Source organism: Cervus canadensis, chromosome 33 (genome assembly GCF_019320065.1).
Source record: "Cervus canadensis isolate Bull #8, Minnesota chromosome 33, ASM1932006v1, whole genome shotgun sequence".
NCBI lineage: Eukaryota > Metazoa > Chordata > Mammalia > Artiodactyla > Cervidae > Cervus > Cervus canadensis.
The window spans coordinates 1,707,324-1,727,974 of NC_057418.1; the positions used below are offsets into that span (position 1 = coordinate 1,707,324).

Genomic DNA, 20,651 nt, shown 5'->3' on the forward strand with positions numbered 1-20,651 from the left:
ATTTTTTAAATGAGAATATAGGACCTGGGAACCAGAGCAATGGAAGGTGATATTATCGGAGAATGTTTCCTATCTGCCAAGTTTCTTAGCTCCCTTGTGGACTGAAATGAAAAAATGATTATCAAATTCTGGCATTTTGTCTCCCCCTTTTTAGACTCCATTTAAGTTAGAAGTTTTGTTTGAACTATGGGGATCCCTCAGTGTGGTGCCATAAGTACTAAACACGCATGCTATTTTACTGCTGAATTTAAGGGCAGCAGAAGAGTATTAAAGTGAGAATACCTTGACTCACCATTCATTAAAATTGCTAAAATTTATAGTCCTAACATTGATTCCCAATCTTAATTATAGACAATGATTTACAATCTTTTTCACCATCTGCTAGCTAACACATAATAGTAACATGTGATTGATAACGTAAGGTGATTTTCCTCATTACCTAATAATACTCATCTGTAACTACAACATCTAATGGGGATCAGTAGGAAATATCAGATGTTACAAATTCAGTCTTGAAAATTAAATATTGTTATTCTTTGAAAAGTCATACATAAATGTTTTCAAAATTATAAACAGATAAATTTGTAATTTGATGAAGCGATTGAAATTATCTTTTGTAAGCTCCAAATGTTTACAATACAATCAAGACACTTGTAAACAGAACCTATTTTTAAATTCCAACACTGAATTATAGTGTAGGGATTAAAAAGGCCAAACTACCATAGTAATTACTAAATATTTCATTTTATTAATAATTTATATACAAATAATTTAAAAAGGATTATGATACATTTGTACACTAATTTGTACCTACAAGCTTTGAATGTCATCAAAAGTAATCAGGTTAATTTTCACAGATCAGCTCCTCAGTTTCATCTTCACTATCAGAATCTTCATAAAATGAAATTGTGGCTTGAATTGGAAAATTTTTCAGAAGAGCTTCTGCTTCTTGATATAAGTAATCATAACACTTTGATTTTGGCCAAAATAGTCTGAAAGAAGCAGACAACATAATATGCTTTATTTTTTTTTCACATTCAGAATCTTTGTTCTCATGAAATGCTCAAATTTCAAGAGCTCCATATTTTTATCAACTGATTTATGCATTTAAATAGAGTTTAAAATGCTGCTATTACAGTTTTCATGGAGTCTATTTGATAAAGTATCAATAATTGATTCATTGTTTTAAATCTTTATCCAAGTTATAAGTTGGGTCAAATTCACATTAAACCCTCCATGAGCTTAAGGCCAATATTTAGATAGCTTACTTCAGGCATTATGGATATACTTATTCTTACAAAATACAGAAGAAAGTTTATCTTCCAGTTTCCAAATTCCTTTGGGGAAAAAATGAATCCTACCATGACATTAAATATTGGGACGACAACAACTTTATAAAGATGACATATTATGCACCTTACACAAAGGCAGAAATTACCTAGCATCTTGTTTGACACTCAGACTTAGTTCTTAGAAACAGATGGAACCGAAGCAAGTTTAGAAACACACAAAAAGCAACTTTTTCAAAAGGCTATCTCTGACCCCAACCTTGATCCCATCTCTCTCCCTTTTCCCCACCCAACTAAATTTGGGAACACTATATTGATATATTGAAAATAATACTGATTTTGTACAAATAATTTGCATGTAACTGTGATTACCTTAAAATTTCAAATTTACAACAAATATTAATCTCACCATCTGATCTTCTATTATTTTTCATTCAAGGGAAATAAAAGGACAAGGTTGCACCACCAACTAGAGTGCATGGTATTTTAGTGTACAATAAATAGCCTCATGTGCCCAAATCAGATTGATTCTAACAAAGAGAAAGTTTCATTATGTTCAGTATGTTCCATTTTAAAAAGCAAAAACATAGGCAATGTAGTTGATAAATATTTCTAGCCAAACAGTTAAGTTTATAAATTGGGTGCCTAAATAAGCAACATCAGTAATCCAGTCATTCTATAAATATTTTAGTAATCTCTTATGCCAAACATAACTCATAATTCAAAGATAGATAAATCATGATCCCTATCTTCAAGAAGATGATAATTGAGTAAAAAGAATCAGAAACACATAATACTATACAAGACAGAATTTAAAGAGAAATACAAAGAAACTGCTACAGTAGTTCAGAAAGGAAATTGCTCCTAAAAAATGCAATTGATTTTCTAATGTGTAAAACTGTCAAACCCAAAGAATGTTGTTTAATTATTATCACACTCTGTCTCCCCAGACTCTCTCACTGGCCATTTTCTTACAGGGACTTTACACTTTGCTGACTTCTTCCCTGTTCTGAGTGATTGTTCTCAGTCATGTTTGTGCACCTCTCTTTTTCTGTAGACAGGTTAGATGCTGGCCTTCCCCCAACATTTTATCAGGAATGATCATCTCTCCTCTTTCACTCCTTCAGATGACCTGACCCACTGCCATGATTCCCCTGTTTATTTACCAAAGCCTTCCAAGTCTGTATTTCCGCTTAAGAACTGGACTCTGGACCACTGACCTGTATATGCAGCTCTTTACTGGACAGATCTATTCGGAGGCCCCATATGCACATGAAGTATGACAAATGGGGAATCTGACATGCTAATCTTGTTCCCAAGTTATCTTTTAAGTCTTAATTTCCATTTCATTAGTATAGCATTCACCTGGTCATCAGGCACCACCTGGGAACCATTCTGTCTTTGTACTTCTATTTACCTACCATATCCAATACATCATAAGCCTAAGCCTAATTTACTCTGACAACTAAGCATTCCCCAAATTCACCCAGTTCCATCAATGCCTTAATTGCAGTAACTTCCAGGATCACTTTTGATGTTCTAGCTAAGGCTATATATGATTTCCTTACTGATTTTTCTGAAGCATAAATCTGATCACATTAATAATTTAATTAAAATCTTTTGAGTAACCCCCAATACCACCTACAGAATGAAGTCCATAAGTTCCCATTGCCATACACAGGATCAGGACAAAAGTATTGTACCAAGATGTATAAGATCTGGCTCTGGCTTCCCTGCTGGAGTGACCACAGCTCCACACACTCAAATGCCAGTTCCTTGATGCTCCCAGAAGGAACTGTGCTATTTTTTTTCCTCTCAATGTCTTCTGCCCCACCCCTCAGGTTCTCCATTGGGTTAACCTCAAGACTCAGCCAGGTAATCACATCTATGATACACACTTCTCTGACCCTTTCCCACCTCCCCGCCTCTGACAGAGTTAGTCATAAAATTGACCAAAGCAAACCATTATAACACTTCCAAAGGGCTGTGATTATTTTTTCCTGTGTTCTTCACTAGTGCTAGCAAAGGATAGGAAATTAATCAACACTAATTGACTACTATGGTCTTCCCTGGTGGCTCAGATGGTAAAGAATCTGCCTGCAAAGCAGGACACCCAGTTGGATTCCTGGGTCAGGAAGATTCCCTGGAAAAGGGAATGGCTACCCACTCCAGTATTCTTGCCTGGAGAATTCCACAGACAGAGGAGTCTGGCAGGCTACAGTCTATGGGATTACAAACAGTCGGACACAACTGAGTGACTAACACTTATTGACTACTAGGTGCTATTATAAACACATGCACATTCTGCAAACTTCATACAGCTCTTCATTTAACAGCTTTCTAAAGCAGGCAATGAAGACTTAAGCTTTCACTTGATTAAAAGCTACTCATCATCTTGCAGTAAGACTGACTTCCTGTGACTAGGAACAGCAAACTAGCTCTTAATTGTTAGATCAAATAACTTTCGATCCCTTTTACGGTCCTTAGTAATCTTTGGGATTTTCATTACGTTTCCATTTTCTCTTCCGTCTCAAGTTCCATTTGTTGATTTGTTCGGTTTGCTGTAAACGGCAATTGCGAACACCTTTCTTGATTCTGGTTTGCAAGAGAGTAAGAATATTTCCACTCAGCCTGGTGTGAAGCCAGTTTCACTCAAACCCTTTGGCATTAAAAAGAAATTGTTTCGCCGGCACAAGACGTCATCATTCTACTTTTACTAATGCTACCCGCGTTCCCTCTTCATAATAGATATTTTAAAGCGCTTACTGAGTGGGCACTGATTAACCGTTCTTTCAGGTGAGAGCGTGAACTCCTACATTTTTCAACTCCATGAGCAAAGGACCTCTGGGACGAGGAAGATAAACCTTGAAGGTAGATTTTTCCAAGAGAGAAAAACTTCGGGATCAGCTGCTGAGCAGGGCTGCGCGAGGCCCTTCCCTGGAGCTGCCGGCGCCCTTCGATGAGGCCTGTCACTCACCTGACTGGGTGTCTGTATTGGGAAAGCTTTCCTGAGGCGTCCGTTATTCCGGGGCCATCTGGCATCTGAGGGGGTGTAAGGAAACGGATCGCAGTTATCACTCTCCCTTTTCTAAAAAAAACTGCAAACCCGGGCGACCTGGCGTTCCTCCCGTCTGCAGGGAACATGACCCCGGGGGCTCAGAAGTCTCGCTCCCGGCTGGATGCTGGCGTCCCGGGAGCGGCGGACGCACTCAGCGCACGGCACAGACGAGGCCACCGGCAGGGCCACCTGCGGGAGCGAAATTACGCCGGGGGCAGGCCAGGCGCTCGCCTCCCCGGTGGCCGGCGTACCCTGCGCCGGTCGATCGGCGGCGCCCCCGGGAGGCGCGGCCCGCCACGCGCTGCTCACTCACCGCCTCCACGGCGTGGTGCGGCGCCTCCTGCTCCTTCTCTCCTCCGTCTTCAATCCACGGTCTCCAGAAGCTTGCGGATCTGCGAGGTGGTGAGCATAAGGGGCGCAGAGAAGATGCGAACCTAGACCCAGGAGACCAGACCTCCGCGGAGCCGGGGAGGGGAGGGTGTGGGGCTGGGAGGGCCGAGGGGAGGAGCCGGGGAGGCGCAGGCGGGAGGGCTGGAGCCGGGTAAGCGCGAGGCGGGGCCAAGGCGCTGGACCTCGAGTCCGCGACCCTGTGCCGCATCGCCAGGTCGGGAGCTGGCGGCGGGCGACCGAGGTGCGCGCGCTGGCCGCTCCGGCTCTCGGTACGTTCACCGATCTCCATGGACAGGCTGGCCCCTGGCACCCACCTGGCCCGAACCCAAAGCTTTATATAGCCCCCGGGGCCCGCAGCATCTTTACACGCTCGCTCCCTCTCTCCCCTGCTGGCGGAGTAAACAAAAAGGCTGCGCGTGAAGGCCCAGCGGCCCGAACCCCGGGGACGAACGCGTGCAACTCCCAAATGGCCGGGGACGCTGTTTTGTCAGGCGAGTGTTAATCACTCTTCCACCCTGGGCTGCGGGGGTGGGGTGGGGTACAACATTCCTCAGAGCATCCAATTTCCAAGTGATGAGGCTAGGAGGGGTTAAACCTAAGCGATTCTACACGTTCTGTGTATTTCTGCAAAAAAGGCCAAGTGGCAGGTCATCGCTGCACTGTCCCACGGCTTTTGGCCTTCGGCAAAGGCCACTGGTTCTGGACTCCTTAGGAAAGGAATATTGTTTTTTTTTGTTTGTTTGTTTCTTGTTTCTTTTTTAAAAAATATATTTTAAAATCATTTGTTTGGCTGCACCAGGTGGTAGTTCCGGCGTGTGGGATCTAGTCTCCAGATCAGGGATGGAGCAGGGTCCCCTTGTATTGGGAGCCTGGCTTTGCAGCCATTGGAGTAACAGGGAAGTCCCTTGTTTGTTTCTCAATATATAGACAGACTAGGTTCCTACATCTGCCTATTATTATTTGAAGATGAAAGATTTGCAAGAGCTGAATTATAAAAGGCAACGTTCCAGCCTGGAGGACCGGAGAGCGGAGTCATGGGATTCGGGCCTAGAGCTCTCCAACGTCTTATCAGTGTCCTCTTAAGTCTTGAGTGTCATCTATACAATTCTGTCACTCTTGGAATTTTGCCACTCAGGGATAATTAGCAAATTCTTTTGTGGGTGATGGCTGTGTGTAGAATAATAATGAAATCTTGAAAAGTTACGATGTAGAACCAGTTAATCAACCCCTCTGTGCCTGTATCTCTTATTTAAGTTACTTCTTATCATAGAGGTCCATGAAACTTGGTAACAAATGTTATGCTCCAAAGAAAAGATGATATAGCAGTGTCATAATTTTTGTTCCAAATAGCTGAACTGGGACTTCCCTGGTGGTCCAGTGGTTAAGAATCTGCCTTGCAATTCAGGGGTTGCAAATTTGATCCCTGGGCGCGGAAGTAAGATCCCACAGGCCTTGGAGCTACTGAGCTGTCCTGCACATGCTGCACCTAAGACCCAATGCAGCCAAACCAATAAATAAAAATAGATAAACAAAATGGCTGAACTTCCTCTTGAAAGTATAGAGAAAACCCCCAGATGTAAGCTGTGATGTTTCTGCTATTCATTCAATTACTGTGTAGGAAAGAAATCCATCCAATTAATACCCAAGAACCTATAATGACCTACCTGTCAGAAAGATGAAATAGGCTTTGCTTCAGATAATGAAATCAGTAAGGATAGGTATCTAATACATGTTTCAGTGCCCTAGAATTACTGTTAGGCTAAATAAAATAAAACTTACAGAATAGCTGCTATAGTGCCTGACACACAGTAAGCTCTCAATAAATTTTAAGTTATATAAAAAATGTAACCCTTAGCAGATGCTAAGCTATCTGAGGAAATGGCTTATCATTTCCATTTTGTAAACATCTTTTAGGGTGTCTGTAATGTGCTAAGTTCTGTGCTTTCCATATATAATTGCAGTAAGATATCTCCCTATTCTCAAGAGGATCACAACCATGGCCATCTATGGCCATCACAGTGGCTATATGAGCAAAGGTTTTTAAAAATTGCCACACTCAATAGCAAAAGCACATTTTAAGCAAAGAAGTAGTCCAGGGAGAGAAGTGATGTGTGTCAAAACCAGAAAAACCTTCTTAAAGTAACAGAAACCAAAATTGGGATTTCTAGAAGGATCCGTTGAGGACACACACTTTGTGTGTATGTGTGTGTGTGTGATGCAAGAGTGGAAGGACCACACACACTCTGTGTGTGTGTGTGTGTGTGTGTGATGCAAGAGTGGAAGGACCAATGCTTCAAGGGATTAGGTGTTGCTGGAGCAGAGATGTGGTTGAGGAGAGCGAAAAGGCTTGGAATATTGAGTCTAATATACCGTGACAAAGCATTTCAGCTTTACTGTGTAAGCACTGGTGAGTGATTTTAACAGGAGAATGGAATAATCCAAGTTCGTGTTATAAAGTTACTCTGACAGCCATGTGGATTTAGGGAAGCCTGATACTAGAGACAAGGAAATCATTTACAAACTCACTGAAATAGTTCAGGCAACAGATAATGAGAAGATGTATACTAAGGATGGAAATAAAAGAAAATATTTGAGGGATTCTGACATGAACATGAAGTCTAGATATGCTTTCCATAACACATCAATGAGAATTAAAGTTAGGATTAAAAATATAGAAACCTTAATTCCTTCAACAAATATTTATTGAACACCCACTGTGTGCCAGACACTGTTCTGGCAGCTTGGGAGATGTCAGTGGACAAAACAGACAAAATTCCCTGCCTTCAAGGAGCTTATACTCTAACAGACATCTAAGCCACCAGCTTTTATATTTTACCTTAAAAACATACTATAAATTCACCTTACACATGATACGTGTGGACCCAATATGCTTTTTAAAAAAAATCTTTGGATTTACGAATGACTACAGGATGAAAGAAAGCAGGCATGTCCTGGAGAAAGGATGCTAGGTGAGAGTCCCTGAGTAAGAAGTATGGAAAAAATCGAGACCACATTTAAAAAAACGGATAAGGGCTTCTGTCTTATCCAGAAAATAATAACCAACAAAAATAAAAATTAGACCTTGAGGTAATTTCCCATTTTGAATGTGACCTGATGTTTCCCTGCTCTTTTTGATGGACAGGATGACCTCAACGTGGGCAAGACTTACTCTCCACTTAGAGACTGGGGTGAGAAGCTGCCATGAGAAGCTCCATGAGAAGCAGGGATCCAGGGAAGATAGGGGCTCACAGCCGCTGTTGCCACCACGTGCCTCCTGAGTGAGACCTGTTTGCTTGTTCAAAAGCAGGGCCAGTCTCAGTTCTTATATATCCTCTCTTTTAAAATTTTTTTAACTTCTTATTTTATATCAGGGTGTAGACGGTTAACAATGTGATAGTTTCAGGTGGACGGCAGAGGAACTCAGCCATACATAAACATGTATCCATTCACCCCTGAATTCCCCACCCATCCAGGCTGCCATATAACATTGAGCAGTGTTCCCTGTGCTATACGGTAAGTCCTTGCTGATTATCCATTTTAAATATAGCAGTACCTACACATCCCCTCTTACCCATGATCTTATGAATATTACTTTTTAAAATTATATTATCTCTCTGCTTAGCTAGACTCTTTTGTAAAAGGTTGTACATACAAAATGCTCCTTTCTGGGAAAAGGATTCATTTGTGTGTGAATGCCGACAGAATCAAATTTGTTAACATTTTTGGTATTTTACTTCAGTGATATAATTATGTTTTCATACATAAAATCTGTGAAAAAGGCAGTATAAAACCCTGAACAGGAGGGAGAGGGGAGGGAATTTCAAAAGGGAGGGGATATATGTATACCTATGGTGGATTCGTGTTGAGGTTTGACAGAAAACAGTGAAATTCTGTAAAGCAATTATCCTTCAATAAAAAATAAATTAATTAAAAACCTTAACATAATACGAATGAGAGATCTTTCTGAAGAGATGTTAATTTTTTCAATTCATTTACTTTATTTATGGTTTATGAAATATGATGGTATCAATAGCTTTAAAGATCTAAAAGAAAGGTTATTCTTTGTAGAAAATTGTTTCATCCCACTCTGAATTATATATGATAATAAACGGTTAATGTTGTTGTTGTTTAGTCAGTTAGTCGTATCTGACTCTTTTCTGATCGCATGGACTGTAGCCTGCCAGGCTCTTCTGTCCATAGGATTTCATAGGTAAGAATACTGGAGTGGGTTCCTTCTCCAGGGGATCTTCCCCACCCGGAGATCAAACCCAAATCTCCTGCATTGCAGGTGGATTCTTTACCACTGAGCCACTGTGGAAGCCCCAAAACTGTTAATAGTAGTATATATTTTCTAAAGTTAAATTTTGTATTCATAATCTTAGTAACACAAAAAAAGATTTATCCCTTACTGTTGGGATGGGTATGAAGCAATATGCATTATGGATATGAAGCAATATACATTATGGTATGAAGCAGTATACTTTATGATGGAAGTGCACTAAAGAACGGCTTCCTAATCATACTTAGTCTAGACTTGAGGAACTAAACACTGCAGTCAGAATCAAGCCTTTTTCTTAATCTATTTTTTTTGGCTGCACCACACGGCAGGTGGAACTTCCCTGACCAGGATTCAAACCTGTGCCCCTTGCAGTAGAAGCACAGAACCCTGATCACTGGACCACCAGTGATGGTGAAGTCCTCACCAGTGAAGTCCTCAAGCCTATTTAGATGTTTCTGATAGGCTGGTTTTTAAAAACATGCATCTTTGGTAGAAAAAGTGATTGTTAGGATGGCTGTGATCACTTTAGAATTTATTTTAAAGCAGACATTTATTTATACCGGTCTCTGGACAGTTCTAGGTATTTTTATTGCAGTGGTCTCCTTGAGGTTCCATATGAATGGATCATCCTTGGCAATCAGAGCAAGTTATTTAGAGAAGATTGTGCTGGGTCTTCAGTAAGGACATCGGCCTCCAAAGCATCAAGTGCAATAACAAACTATCTGAGAGGTCTTTGTCAGCAAGGTCTCCACTACTGCTGATTTGCCAGAACCTAAGACCTCACACTGAGGCCATTATAAAAGGAGCTTTTGAATCACCCTTACTTGAGATAGATCCAAAGTCCAAGCCAGTGTGCTCAAGTAGCTAGGAATTTTATTTTGCATTATTAGAAAGTCAAACACATGAATGTATTCTAAACTCAATAGGAAGCTAAAATTCTCTTTTTTACCTTACAGTTGAATTGGCACTTCTGTGATCAACATTTTATGACAATAAAATTTTGTTTGAGGTAGTTGACTTAATAGAGGTCTTTTTTTCAATCTGAGGATCAGATTCTTTGTGAAAGGTGGCATTTCCAAACTTGAGGCATTTGAGAAACTTCCCAGGCTTAAGATAAAGATAACAGTTGTGGCAAAAAACTAAAAACTGAGCAGATTGAATCTGTGTTGTTTTAAACCAAGAAGGTGCTCACAGATGGCTCAGAGAGAGATTTAGCAACTCTGTGCTAATCACACCCGTACATGGGAATATCTCCATTGAAAACAGACAGACTCCAAGTCACCCTTTCAGTAACTTGCTTACTTCGTTAATAACAATAAAGTATAATATTTAATGGCCTAGGGACCTCCCTGGCCATTCAGTGGCTAAGACTTCAGTTTCCAGTGCAGGGGCTGTGGGGTCATCCTTGGTTGGGGAGCTAAGATCCCACATGCCTCGAGGCCAAAAAACCAAAACCTAAAACAGAAGCAATATTTTAACAAACTTAATTAAGACTTTAAAAATGGTCCACATCAAAAAAAAAAACAAAAACAAAAAACCCTTTAAAAAATGTTAAATGGCCTAAAATATTCCATGCTTTGTTTTATAATTACAATTGAATGTATATTATTATAATCACCATGAGAGTTCATGAGAGATGGTTCTCATTCAAAGTATATTGAAGATACAAAATATCTGGTGAAGTTTAGATTTGGACAAATAAAATACTGTAAGTTCTTGCCAGGCTTGTTTCTTGACACTTCTAAACTGTGTAAGCCCCAGATTAAATAATTAGGTTAATTTCTCATACCTAATAAATTATCTGAAATGAAAATACAATATGTAAAAAAAGTATCCATTTGACATAAAAAGAGATTGATTTGTCTGTGTTTTACAGTGTTTTACCACATCTGACACCTTATGTGAAATATCCATTAATTGTATAGTTACAATGTCCTATATTATTACATGTCAATGACCAAAATATGATAAGCACCAAGATTCAAGCTTAAATTTTACTTTCAGAATATAACATGAAATAGTTTTCTTTCTCAACTAAATATCTGTTGATCAGCCACTATGTGTCAGACACTGTATTAAACTTTGAGTACACAGTTTGAAATAAGGCCAACATGTTTTCCAGCTCTCATAGTGCTTATATTCTAGTTGGGAAACAGGAAATAAACAAATGCATGCACAAGAAGTTACAGATTTGCAAGAGTGCTATAGATGGAATTAGAAGAGTTATTTAATATAAAGTAATCGGAGAAAGCCTGTTTTAAACAGGGTGGTCAGGAAAGGCCTCTGAAGAGATGACATATGAGCTGAGCCTTGAAGGAAAAATGGCAAAGGATTACTTCTTGAATGATCTATAAATCATTCCTGCTATAACCAGACCATACAGGATCATAGCAGAAAATATGTACCTGCTCTTGTGGCTCATAGTGTTAGTGACAGACCAGACAGCTGTTGTGTGGGTTGTTTTAGAAAAGGAAGAACATACTGAACGGTATTTTTATTTTTATTTTTTTTGCGTGACGCTGAGTGACCTTTGCTGATTCAGAAACAGAGCTGTTCGCCCTTTTGTTTGCAGCACGCTGGGTCCTGGCCCTGCAGAGGCGCTGGTGCTGGCGGGAAGCAGACGCCTGAATGGTATTTTTCTGTATTTGTTTTGGACTTTCATTAATTACTTAGAGAATTACTTGGATTATAGAATGAAATTTATATTCTTCAAATACATAAATGCTTCCAGTTTAATGGGGAGTCAAATTTTAACTGAAAGCATTAAGTGTAAAAGGTATGATGCTATAATGTATCAGCAGTGACACGTGCAGAATAATTTAAGGAAACAAAAATGTAGTAGTAGCAGATTAAGTAGAATTAGCTTTTTGTTATTATTGAATAAATTACATATTACAAGCTAAGAATGAGCTATCAATAAAAATTTAAATGAGACTTTGTGTATCTTTAATGCACCTAAGCATTCATTAGGCACTCTATGACAACTGACTAATTAAAAGAAGGAAAACAGACAAATATGATGTTTATAAAACATCTCTGAATTTTTTTTTTGACTGAGCCATGTGTCATCTAGGATGTTAGTTCCCCAACTAAGGATGAAACCCTTACCCCCTGAAGTGGAAGTGCAGATTCTTAACCATTTGGCTACCCAGGAAGTCCTAAAATGTCTGAATTTTATCTTTTGTGCTGGCCAAAAAGTTCATTTGGGGGCAGTACAGAAAACCCAAATGGACTTTTTGGCAAACCCAATATTATTCCACAACAATCTTGGATACTACAATGAGACATTTCAGTTGTCATGATTATGCAGGAACCTACTGGTTCCCTAGTCCATAGCTATTCCCCATTCCCACCCTCATTTTTACTGAAAGAACCACAATTTTGTGCTAATATCAAGAAGTCAGATGTTTTTGGAATAGCTATGTCCTTCTTCAACCACAAAGAGAATCATGATTGATCTCAGTCAATCATGGTAACCTCCATTCCACTGTCCCAGGACTGGTTTGAGCTTCTCCACTGGCTGGGGATTGGTGATCCACTTCTGACACAAGATACTTGAAAACAAGTCAGTGTTATGGTGGCAGGGTGATTTCAGGAAAAATCCTTCTTGCTGTCTAAAAGAAACACATGGGAAAAAATATGCCACTCATCTATGTTCTATCTCTTGATCTTATATTTACTTTTGATGTCAGTATTTGGGGCTGGTAAGAATGCATATGAGACAGGATCCAGAAACTAACAAGTTAGAAGGATATAAGGATCCTGGGAACATTTTAATGCAACTGAGGTTATCAAATAATCTTCAGTGGAAATACCCAACATATGGATTCCTTATATGAAAATGGTGATTTTATTATTTCAATTTTAGCCTCTTTTAGATGAGTTTTAGTTATCGGCAGCAGTGTGTATCTTCATTCAGGGACTAGTTCTATTCTCAGGTAGTATTTAGCAGATTAACTGAATATATTCTTTTATAATCTAGATATACAATTGACTTCATATTTCATATAGATAAGGTCAAACTACTCTTCTCAGCAATGGGATGGGTGTTCCAGGCAATGCTGTACGTATGTGTGTGTGCTCAGTCGTGTCCAACTGTTTGTGACCCCATGGACTGTAGCCCACCAGGCTCCTCTGTCCTTGGAACTTTCCCAGGCAAGAATACTGTTGCCATTTCCTCCTCCAGGGGCTCTTCATGGCCCAGGGATTGAACATACGTCTCCGTGGCTCCTGCATTGCAGGTGGATTCTTTACTAATGAGACACTGGAGAAGCCTGCTCCTTATATAAGTAAGTAAAGTCGCTCAGTCGTGTCTGACTCTTTGCGACCGCATGGACTGTAGCCTACCAGGCTCCTCTGTCCATGGGATTTTCCAGGCAAGAGTACTGGAGTAGGTTGCCATTTTCTTCTCCAGGGGATCTTCCCGACCCAGGGATCAAACCCTGGTCTCCTGCATTGCAGGCAGACGCTTTACCATCTGGGCCACCAGGGAAGCCCATATAGGTATATTCAAATTGTCATCCTTATCTCACTGATCCTGAAAATCTTTTTGGTAGAGAAAATGTTTTTTAGTAGTTCTCTCTTTTGAAAGATTAAATTGAAATTTACCAAGCAAGATATTATCTAAGGTGGTTCTTAATACTTTTAGTCTCAGGACCCTTTTAAACTCCTGAAAATTATTGAGAATAATTATTTGAACTGTGGTGTTGGAGAAGACTCTTGAGAGTCCCTTGGACTGCAAGGAGATCCAACCGGTCAATCCTAAAGGAAATCAGTTCTGAATATTCAGAAGGACTGAATGCTGAAACTGAAACTCCAGTACTTTGGCCACCTGATGCGAAGAACCGACTCTTTGGAAAAGACCCTGATGCTGGGAAAGATTGAAGGCAGGGGGAGAAGGGGATGACAGAGGATGAGATGGTTGGATGGCATCACTGACGTGATGGTCATGAGTTTGAGTAAGCTCCGGGAGTGGGTGATGGACAGGAAAGCCTGGCGTGTTGCAGTCCATGGGGTCGCAAAGAGTTGGACATGACTGAGTGACTGAACTGAACTGATTTCAAAATGAAAAGTTAAGAGCCCCAAGGACCTTTACTTAATGTGGATTATATCTGTCAATAGTTACTGTATTAAAAATTAAAAGTGAGAACATTTCAAGCTATGTATATTTATTCCTTTAGAATAACAATATCCTGTTGCATATTAATATAAAATATGTATTTTATAAACATAACTTTTTTCTAAACTAATTTCTTTTGCAAATCTCTTTAATATTTAACTTTATAGAAAATGATTGGATCTCTTGTCTGCTCTGCATTCAATATATTGCAGTATGTCATCCTGGTCGAAGTACACGAAGGAAATCTGGTCTCAAACAAGTATGTTTGGAAAAGAAAGCATTTTTTTTTAACACTTGCATGCATTCTAGAGATTCCATAGAAGTCCTGCATACTTCATGACCCACTAATCTAACATGGTCAGACCACACCGACAAGACTTTAAGGGTCCATATTATTTCATTTTCCATCATCAGGTAGTCACAAGCAAATACTGGCAAAAATTAGAAGAATTAGAGCCAGTTCTCTGCCTTCAGGAAAATTTCACTCTATATCATGATAAATGACTCATCTGTTAACCAGCCAAATCTGCCTTATCTTTAAAAATTATTGAAAGAAAATTCAGGAGAAGACTAAGATGAGAAGCCATGAGCTCAGAATCCGTTGTGAAATGCTTTATCTGGTAGTCACTAGGAATATCTGGTTGTCACTAGGAATTCTGGTCATCACTAGGAATATCTGGTCGTCATCCAGGAATTCTGGGATGCTCATCTTAGGTACATGGCAGGGTGCACTTCCTGCCTGTCACTTGAAGTCAGGTGTGGCCTTGTGATATATGGTGGAAGTGATATGTCTCATTTCTGAGTGGAAGCCTTAAGAACCAATGGGCAGTTGTCATGTTCCTTTCCTCCTAGTCTGGATGGAGGAGATTGCAGCAGTCAGAATAAGGAAGATATGGAGGAACTCCCACCAACCAGAAGCAAACTTTGTGGTTTTAAACTAGTGAGATTTTGGAGTTGTTTGTTCCTGATATGACACAGTCTGTGCCTCCTGATTCATTTTACCTTTTGATCTGTTAATAAAGAATGCCATAGAAGCAAACATTATAATCATAAAATTCTCCCTATAATTTTAACAAGCTAGAAGTCTAGATAAGGGTTATTTTGCTTTTGACCAAAGGTTTATAGGGAAATAAATAGATTTAACGAATCATAGTGATCAAAAAGCAATGCCAAATTGGGGTGAATTTCTAATTATGTAGGCAGCATTTTCGAGTTGTTTTTATTAAAATAGTTTTCATTCATTCTAAAAATATTCATCTATTAAAACTATGTGAAGACTCTGCTAGACTCTAGGAAGATATATCAATGGGATCCACCCTCATGGAGTGGATTATCACCTGAAAACTTTATAGAAACTATGAGTCTAAGTCAGACTTTAGCCCCTTATATTTTTTAAAAAGTACCATTTTTTTTATGATACATAATAGAATCTCAAATTAGCAATGACAAACAAAATTAAAGTTTCTATTTCTCCTGTAAAGTAAATATAGTTTAATGAGTAGACATTCTAAGGTTGGTATGACAGCTATTTTTAATCAGGGACCCACAGAGTTTCCTTCTGTCTGTCCTACCACTCCAACGGTATGGACCTTGCCTTTGTTGCCCAAGATAGCTGCTAGAGATCCAGGCCTCACATCTACACTCCAGGTATTATGGGAGAAGAGACAAAGAAGAAGGGTAAAAGGACTTATGACTGATTCTTTTAAGAAGGTGTTTTGGAAGTTACCATATAACTTTCCTTTTTATTTTCTTTGGTCAGAATTTAGCCAAATAGCCACACCTAGCTGTAAGGAGAATTGGGAAATAAAGTTTTTATTGGGAGCAGCCCTTTCCCTTCCTAAAAATCAGGGATATTTTTACCAAGGAATAATGAATATTGAGATGGCAACTAGCAGCCTCTGCCACACTGTTCTATAGCAGTTATTATGTAAAACTACCTGCAAGAAATTTTATCAGAAGAATAATCCATAAATTAGTTGATTCTCTACTTCATACTTGGGACTTCCCAGGTGATGCTGGTGGTAAAGAATCCACTTGTCAATGCACGAGATATAAGAGATGAGGGTTCAGTCCCTGGGTTGGGAAGATCTGCTGGAGAAGGGCATGACAACCCACGACAATATTCTTGCCTGGAGAATCCTGTGGGCAAGAGGAGCCTGGTGGGCAACAGTCCATGGGGTCACACAGAGTTGGATACGACTGAAGTGACTTAGTATGCATGCACACTACTTCATACTTATAGATTCAGTGGGCTCTGGGAGTCTGGAGCTATCATGCCTTTGATCATAGCATTAGGTATGATTAGAAAGCAAATTTCTCTAAGTTTGGATAGATGAGACAGGATAAATTGGCCTACTGGGATTACCCTTAATCATCGAATGACACCTGAAACAAGATTATATCTTAAAGGGAATCTTTTAACCAGAGTATATCTTTTATAGTTTTTAATATTGTATCATCTTGAACTTATGGAAAGGTTGCAAGGGCCTCTGGATGCCGTTTACCCAAGTTCACCAGTTGTTAACCATTTTGCTCTTTGAGTCTTTCTCTCTCTCTCTGTCTCTCTGTCTCTGTATGTATATACACACACACACAGTCATTTTTCTCAAGTTGCAGCCATTACACCTCTTTACTCCTAAACACATTAGTGTGCATATCTTCTAATCAAGGACAGTTTCTTTAATAACCAGCACAATTAACAAAACCAGGGTATTCTACCTTGATATTGTGACTATTATCTAATCCCCAGTAAATATTCAAATATAACCAATTACCCTAATAATGCCTTTTATTCCTGTTTTTCTTTTCGCCTATCAAGGATCCAATCCAGGATTATATACTGATTTTAGATTGTATGCTTCCTTAGTCCCCTTTAACCTGTAACAGTCCCTTAGTCTTTTTGTCTTTTATGACCTTGGCATTTTTTTCAAGAGTGGTGACTGATTATTTTGCACTTTGTTTAGTTGCCAAGTCATGTCCAACTCTTTGTGACCCCATGGACTACAGCACAGGCTTTCCCAGTGGCTCAGAAGTAAAGAAGCCTCCTGCAATGCGGGAGATGCAGGTTTGATCCCTGGGTCAGGGAGATCCCCTGGCAGAGGGCATGGCAAGCCACTCCAGTATTCTTGCCTGGAAGATCCCATGGACAGAGAAGGCTGGCAGGCTACAATCCATAGGGTTGCAAAGAGTCAGACATGACTGAAGTGACTAAGCATGCACACCCAGACTGTAGCACGCCAGGCTTCCCTGTCCTTCACTGTCTCCTAGGGTTTGCTCAGATTCATGTCCATTGAGTTGGTGATGCCATCCAACCATCTCGTCCTCTGTTACCCCCTTCTCCTCCTGTCTTCAATATTTGCCAGCATCAGGGTCTTTTCCAATGAGTCGACTCTTTGCATCATGTGGCCAAAATATTGGACCTTCAGCTTCAGCATCAGTCCTTCCAGTGAATATTCAGGGTTGATTTCTTTTAAGATAGACTGTTTTAATCTCCTTGCTGTCCCAGGGATTCTCAAGAGTCTTCTCCAGCACCACAATTTGAAAGCATAAACTTTCTTTGTACTGGGGCATAACTGATTAACAAACAATGTTGTAACAGCTTCAGGTGAAGAGTGAAGGGACATAGCCATGCCTTATATGTGTTGTTTTTTATTTTTTACACATAACCTAAGGCTGATTCATGTTGATATATGGCAGAAACCAACACAATCTTATAAAGCAATTATCCTCCATAAGTTTTTAATGTCAAATATATTGGTTTTATGAATTTGGAATTGTATGGTTCAAATAAACATATAACTGCTTTGAAAGATCCTTAAGTATTTTCACAACATTCAGGGAACTCAAATCAGTTTGGCTGGGTTGTACTCACTCTGTACAGCCAAACACATAAAGACCTTGTTACAAAGGATCTGTGGTTTCACAGTCAAACTCCAACTCTGATTAAGCTCTGCATTGCAACAGGATTTAAGGCATCTATATTTTGGATGCAGAGGATTAAAGAGCCCATTTTATCTTATCACACTCTCCAGGAAACAAATGCTCCAGATATCAGCCCAGCGGCAGCAAATGCTCCCTCCCCAGTTGCCTCACCAATGCCTCATCTTTAGGTAAATCTTCGCTGAGAGGTTTTCTCTTTTGGGGGATGGGAGCTTTCCTAGTGGCTCAGGCTAAACTAGCTGCCTGTAATGCAGGAGAGTCGAGTTCAATCCCTGAGATGGGAAGATCCCTTAGAAGAGGGTATGACAACCCACTTCAGTGTTCTTCCCTGGAGAATCCCATGGACAGAGGACCCTGGCAGGCTACAGTCCATAGGGTCGTAAAGAGTTGGGGCTGACCGAAAGACTAACACACACACTTTCTTTTTTTAATACAAGCATAGAAAATTCTTGGGGAAAAATTTGTTTTAACGACTAACCTTTAAAGGTATTTCTTAAAAACATAATCTATATACGTTATACGGGTGACATTATATAGTCTCCATCCTTGATAAGAATATTCCTGCTAATTTCCTCATCTTTCCTTGGAAGGTCCAGATCACAGGAGAAAAAGTATTCAGTGAATCTCACTCTTTTCTGTCCAAAATTGCTCTCTTCCATATTGAAACACATTTAAGACATCACAGAAACCACAACCAAACTCTTTGGAGACTAAGCAGTCTAGTCCAGATTTGGTAAACATCTATACTTTGCACTTCCTTTAAAGAAAACAGAAAGTACTGGTTTGGCTGGAGACCAGTCTCTGTGTTAATGAAAACACTCCACATGGCCCACGTGGCGTGTGACTGGCAAGTGTTACTCACACAAGTACCTGGGAAAAGACCGTGTTCCACATAGTGTAGGAAGCAGGCTTTGTCCCGTTCATGTCGTTTGTTGATACTTTAAAGGCACCAGTGTTCAAACTTGAGTTTCTCTAACTAGTCCTAGTGTCTATTTGACTCTCTCTACTTCTGTCTTACAATGTCATGCCATACTTTAATACCCTCTCACAGAGAGTGAAAGATTATTCAGTATTTGGGATAAAACAGACGGTAACTTAAAATTCTCCTTCATTTGGCTTAATTTCCATGTATTTTAGGTATTTATTGATCATATGCACTTTTATTTGATTAACCAGAACACTGAAGTCAGAAGGTACAAGATGAAGAAGTTAGACTTACATAACCCAATAGGAACAGAATCCAGACTGTATTTCAAAGGGCTTCTGATCACTCATGATATTCAAAGGACTTTAGAATAGGCCAGGTGAATAAGGAATGTGTGCTGTTTTAACTCTTGGACTGACTCAGCCACTCCAGAAAACAATGTGAAATAAAGCTCTTTCAAATACAGAATTTTAAGTTATAGTCTATTTTATCCTAAATACTGAATAATCTTTCACGTTCTGTGAGAGGGTGTTAAAGTATGGCATGACATTGTAAAACAGAAGCAGAGAGAGTCAAATGGACATTAGGACCAGTAAGAGAAACTCAAGGCCATATGACCCAGTAATTCCACACCAGAATATATACTCAAAAGAACCGAAAAAAGTGCCCAAACAAAAATTTGAACATGAATATTCAGAGCACCACTATTTCCAACAGGCAAAATATAGAAACAACCCACATGTCCAAAAGGAAATTTCTTCCTAGAAACTACTATATCAAAGGCACTCTGTAGGAACTCTCATTCTATATGTGCATTATTTAACTTCCAAATTACTTAATTAATTCCAGAATAATCTAAAGAGGAGGCGGGGTAGGTAACCAAGAAGCATATAAAGTCTAACCAGCTGCCGGTGGTCCCTGGAAGCCTGTGGCACATCCACACACGTGCTCCGTGCAGTAAGTCAATGCAGACACTCTTCTCTGGAGTGGTCGAGTCAGTCTGAGAGTTAAAGGAGCACATGTTCCCTTACTCACCTGGCCTGTTCCAAAACCCTTTGAATATCCTGAGTTATCAGAAGCTCTTTGGAATACAGTCTAGATTCTGTTCCTATTGGGTTATGTAAGTCTAACTTCTTCATCTTGTACCTTCTGACTTCAGTGCTCTAGTTAATTAAATAAAAGGGCATTTGTGAAAGAAATTAGATCTTGGTGCAATTATGACAGGCAGCTTCTTTTTCTTTTTAATAATGAGAAACATAATGGAAACGAAAGTTTCCAGTGGCCTACAGAGGCTTCCCCAAACTCCCCTTGTGAAAACTGAATGCCTCAAGCCACACATGAGCCAGTGGCCCAGGGACCCATATGTGTGGTTTTCCTCCAGAACTGACCTGCTTCATAGGTGAGCCGCTTCACTGTGACTTGATCATTAACTGCACTATCCTTGGAAGTTTGTCCTAACTTGGGAGGTCCAGACACTCTTCAATTACCCAAGACCATCATTTGCCAGGTTTGTGTCCCCTAGATCCAGAACATCAAAATCAATTTGAACCTGATTTTGCCATGACTTTGGACAATTTATTGAAATCACTTACAAAGCCTCAGTTTACCTATCTGTAAAATACTCCTCAGGTTTAGGGTATGTCAACTGAAAC

At 39.7% G+C, this 20,651-nt stretch overlaps 1 protein-coding gene across 1 annotated transcript; it reads right to left on the bottom strand.

The window, feature by feature from the left end:
• Positions 1-725: 725 nt before the first annotated feature.
• RIPPLY2 (ripply transcriptional repressor 2) lies at positions 726-20,138 on the bottom strand. Its single transcript, XM_043456783.1, has 5 exons — positions 20,035-20,138; positions 5,052-5,216; positions 4,661-4,739; positions 4,267-4,331; positions 726-992 (listed from the first exon to the last, which is right to left on the bottom strand). Exons 1-5 carry the CDS (start codon positions 20,136-20,138, stop codon positions 845-847), a joined length of 561 nt encoding a protein of 186 aa, XP_043312718.1. The 3' UTR covers positions 726-844.
• Positions 20,139-20,651: the final 513 nt, after the last annotated feature.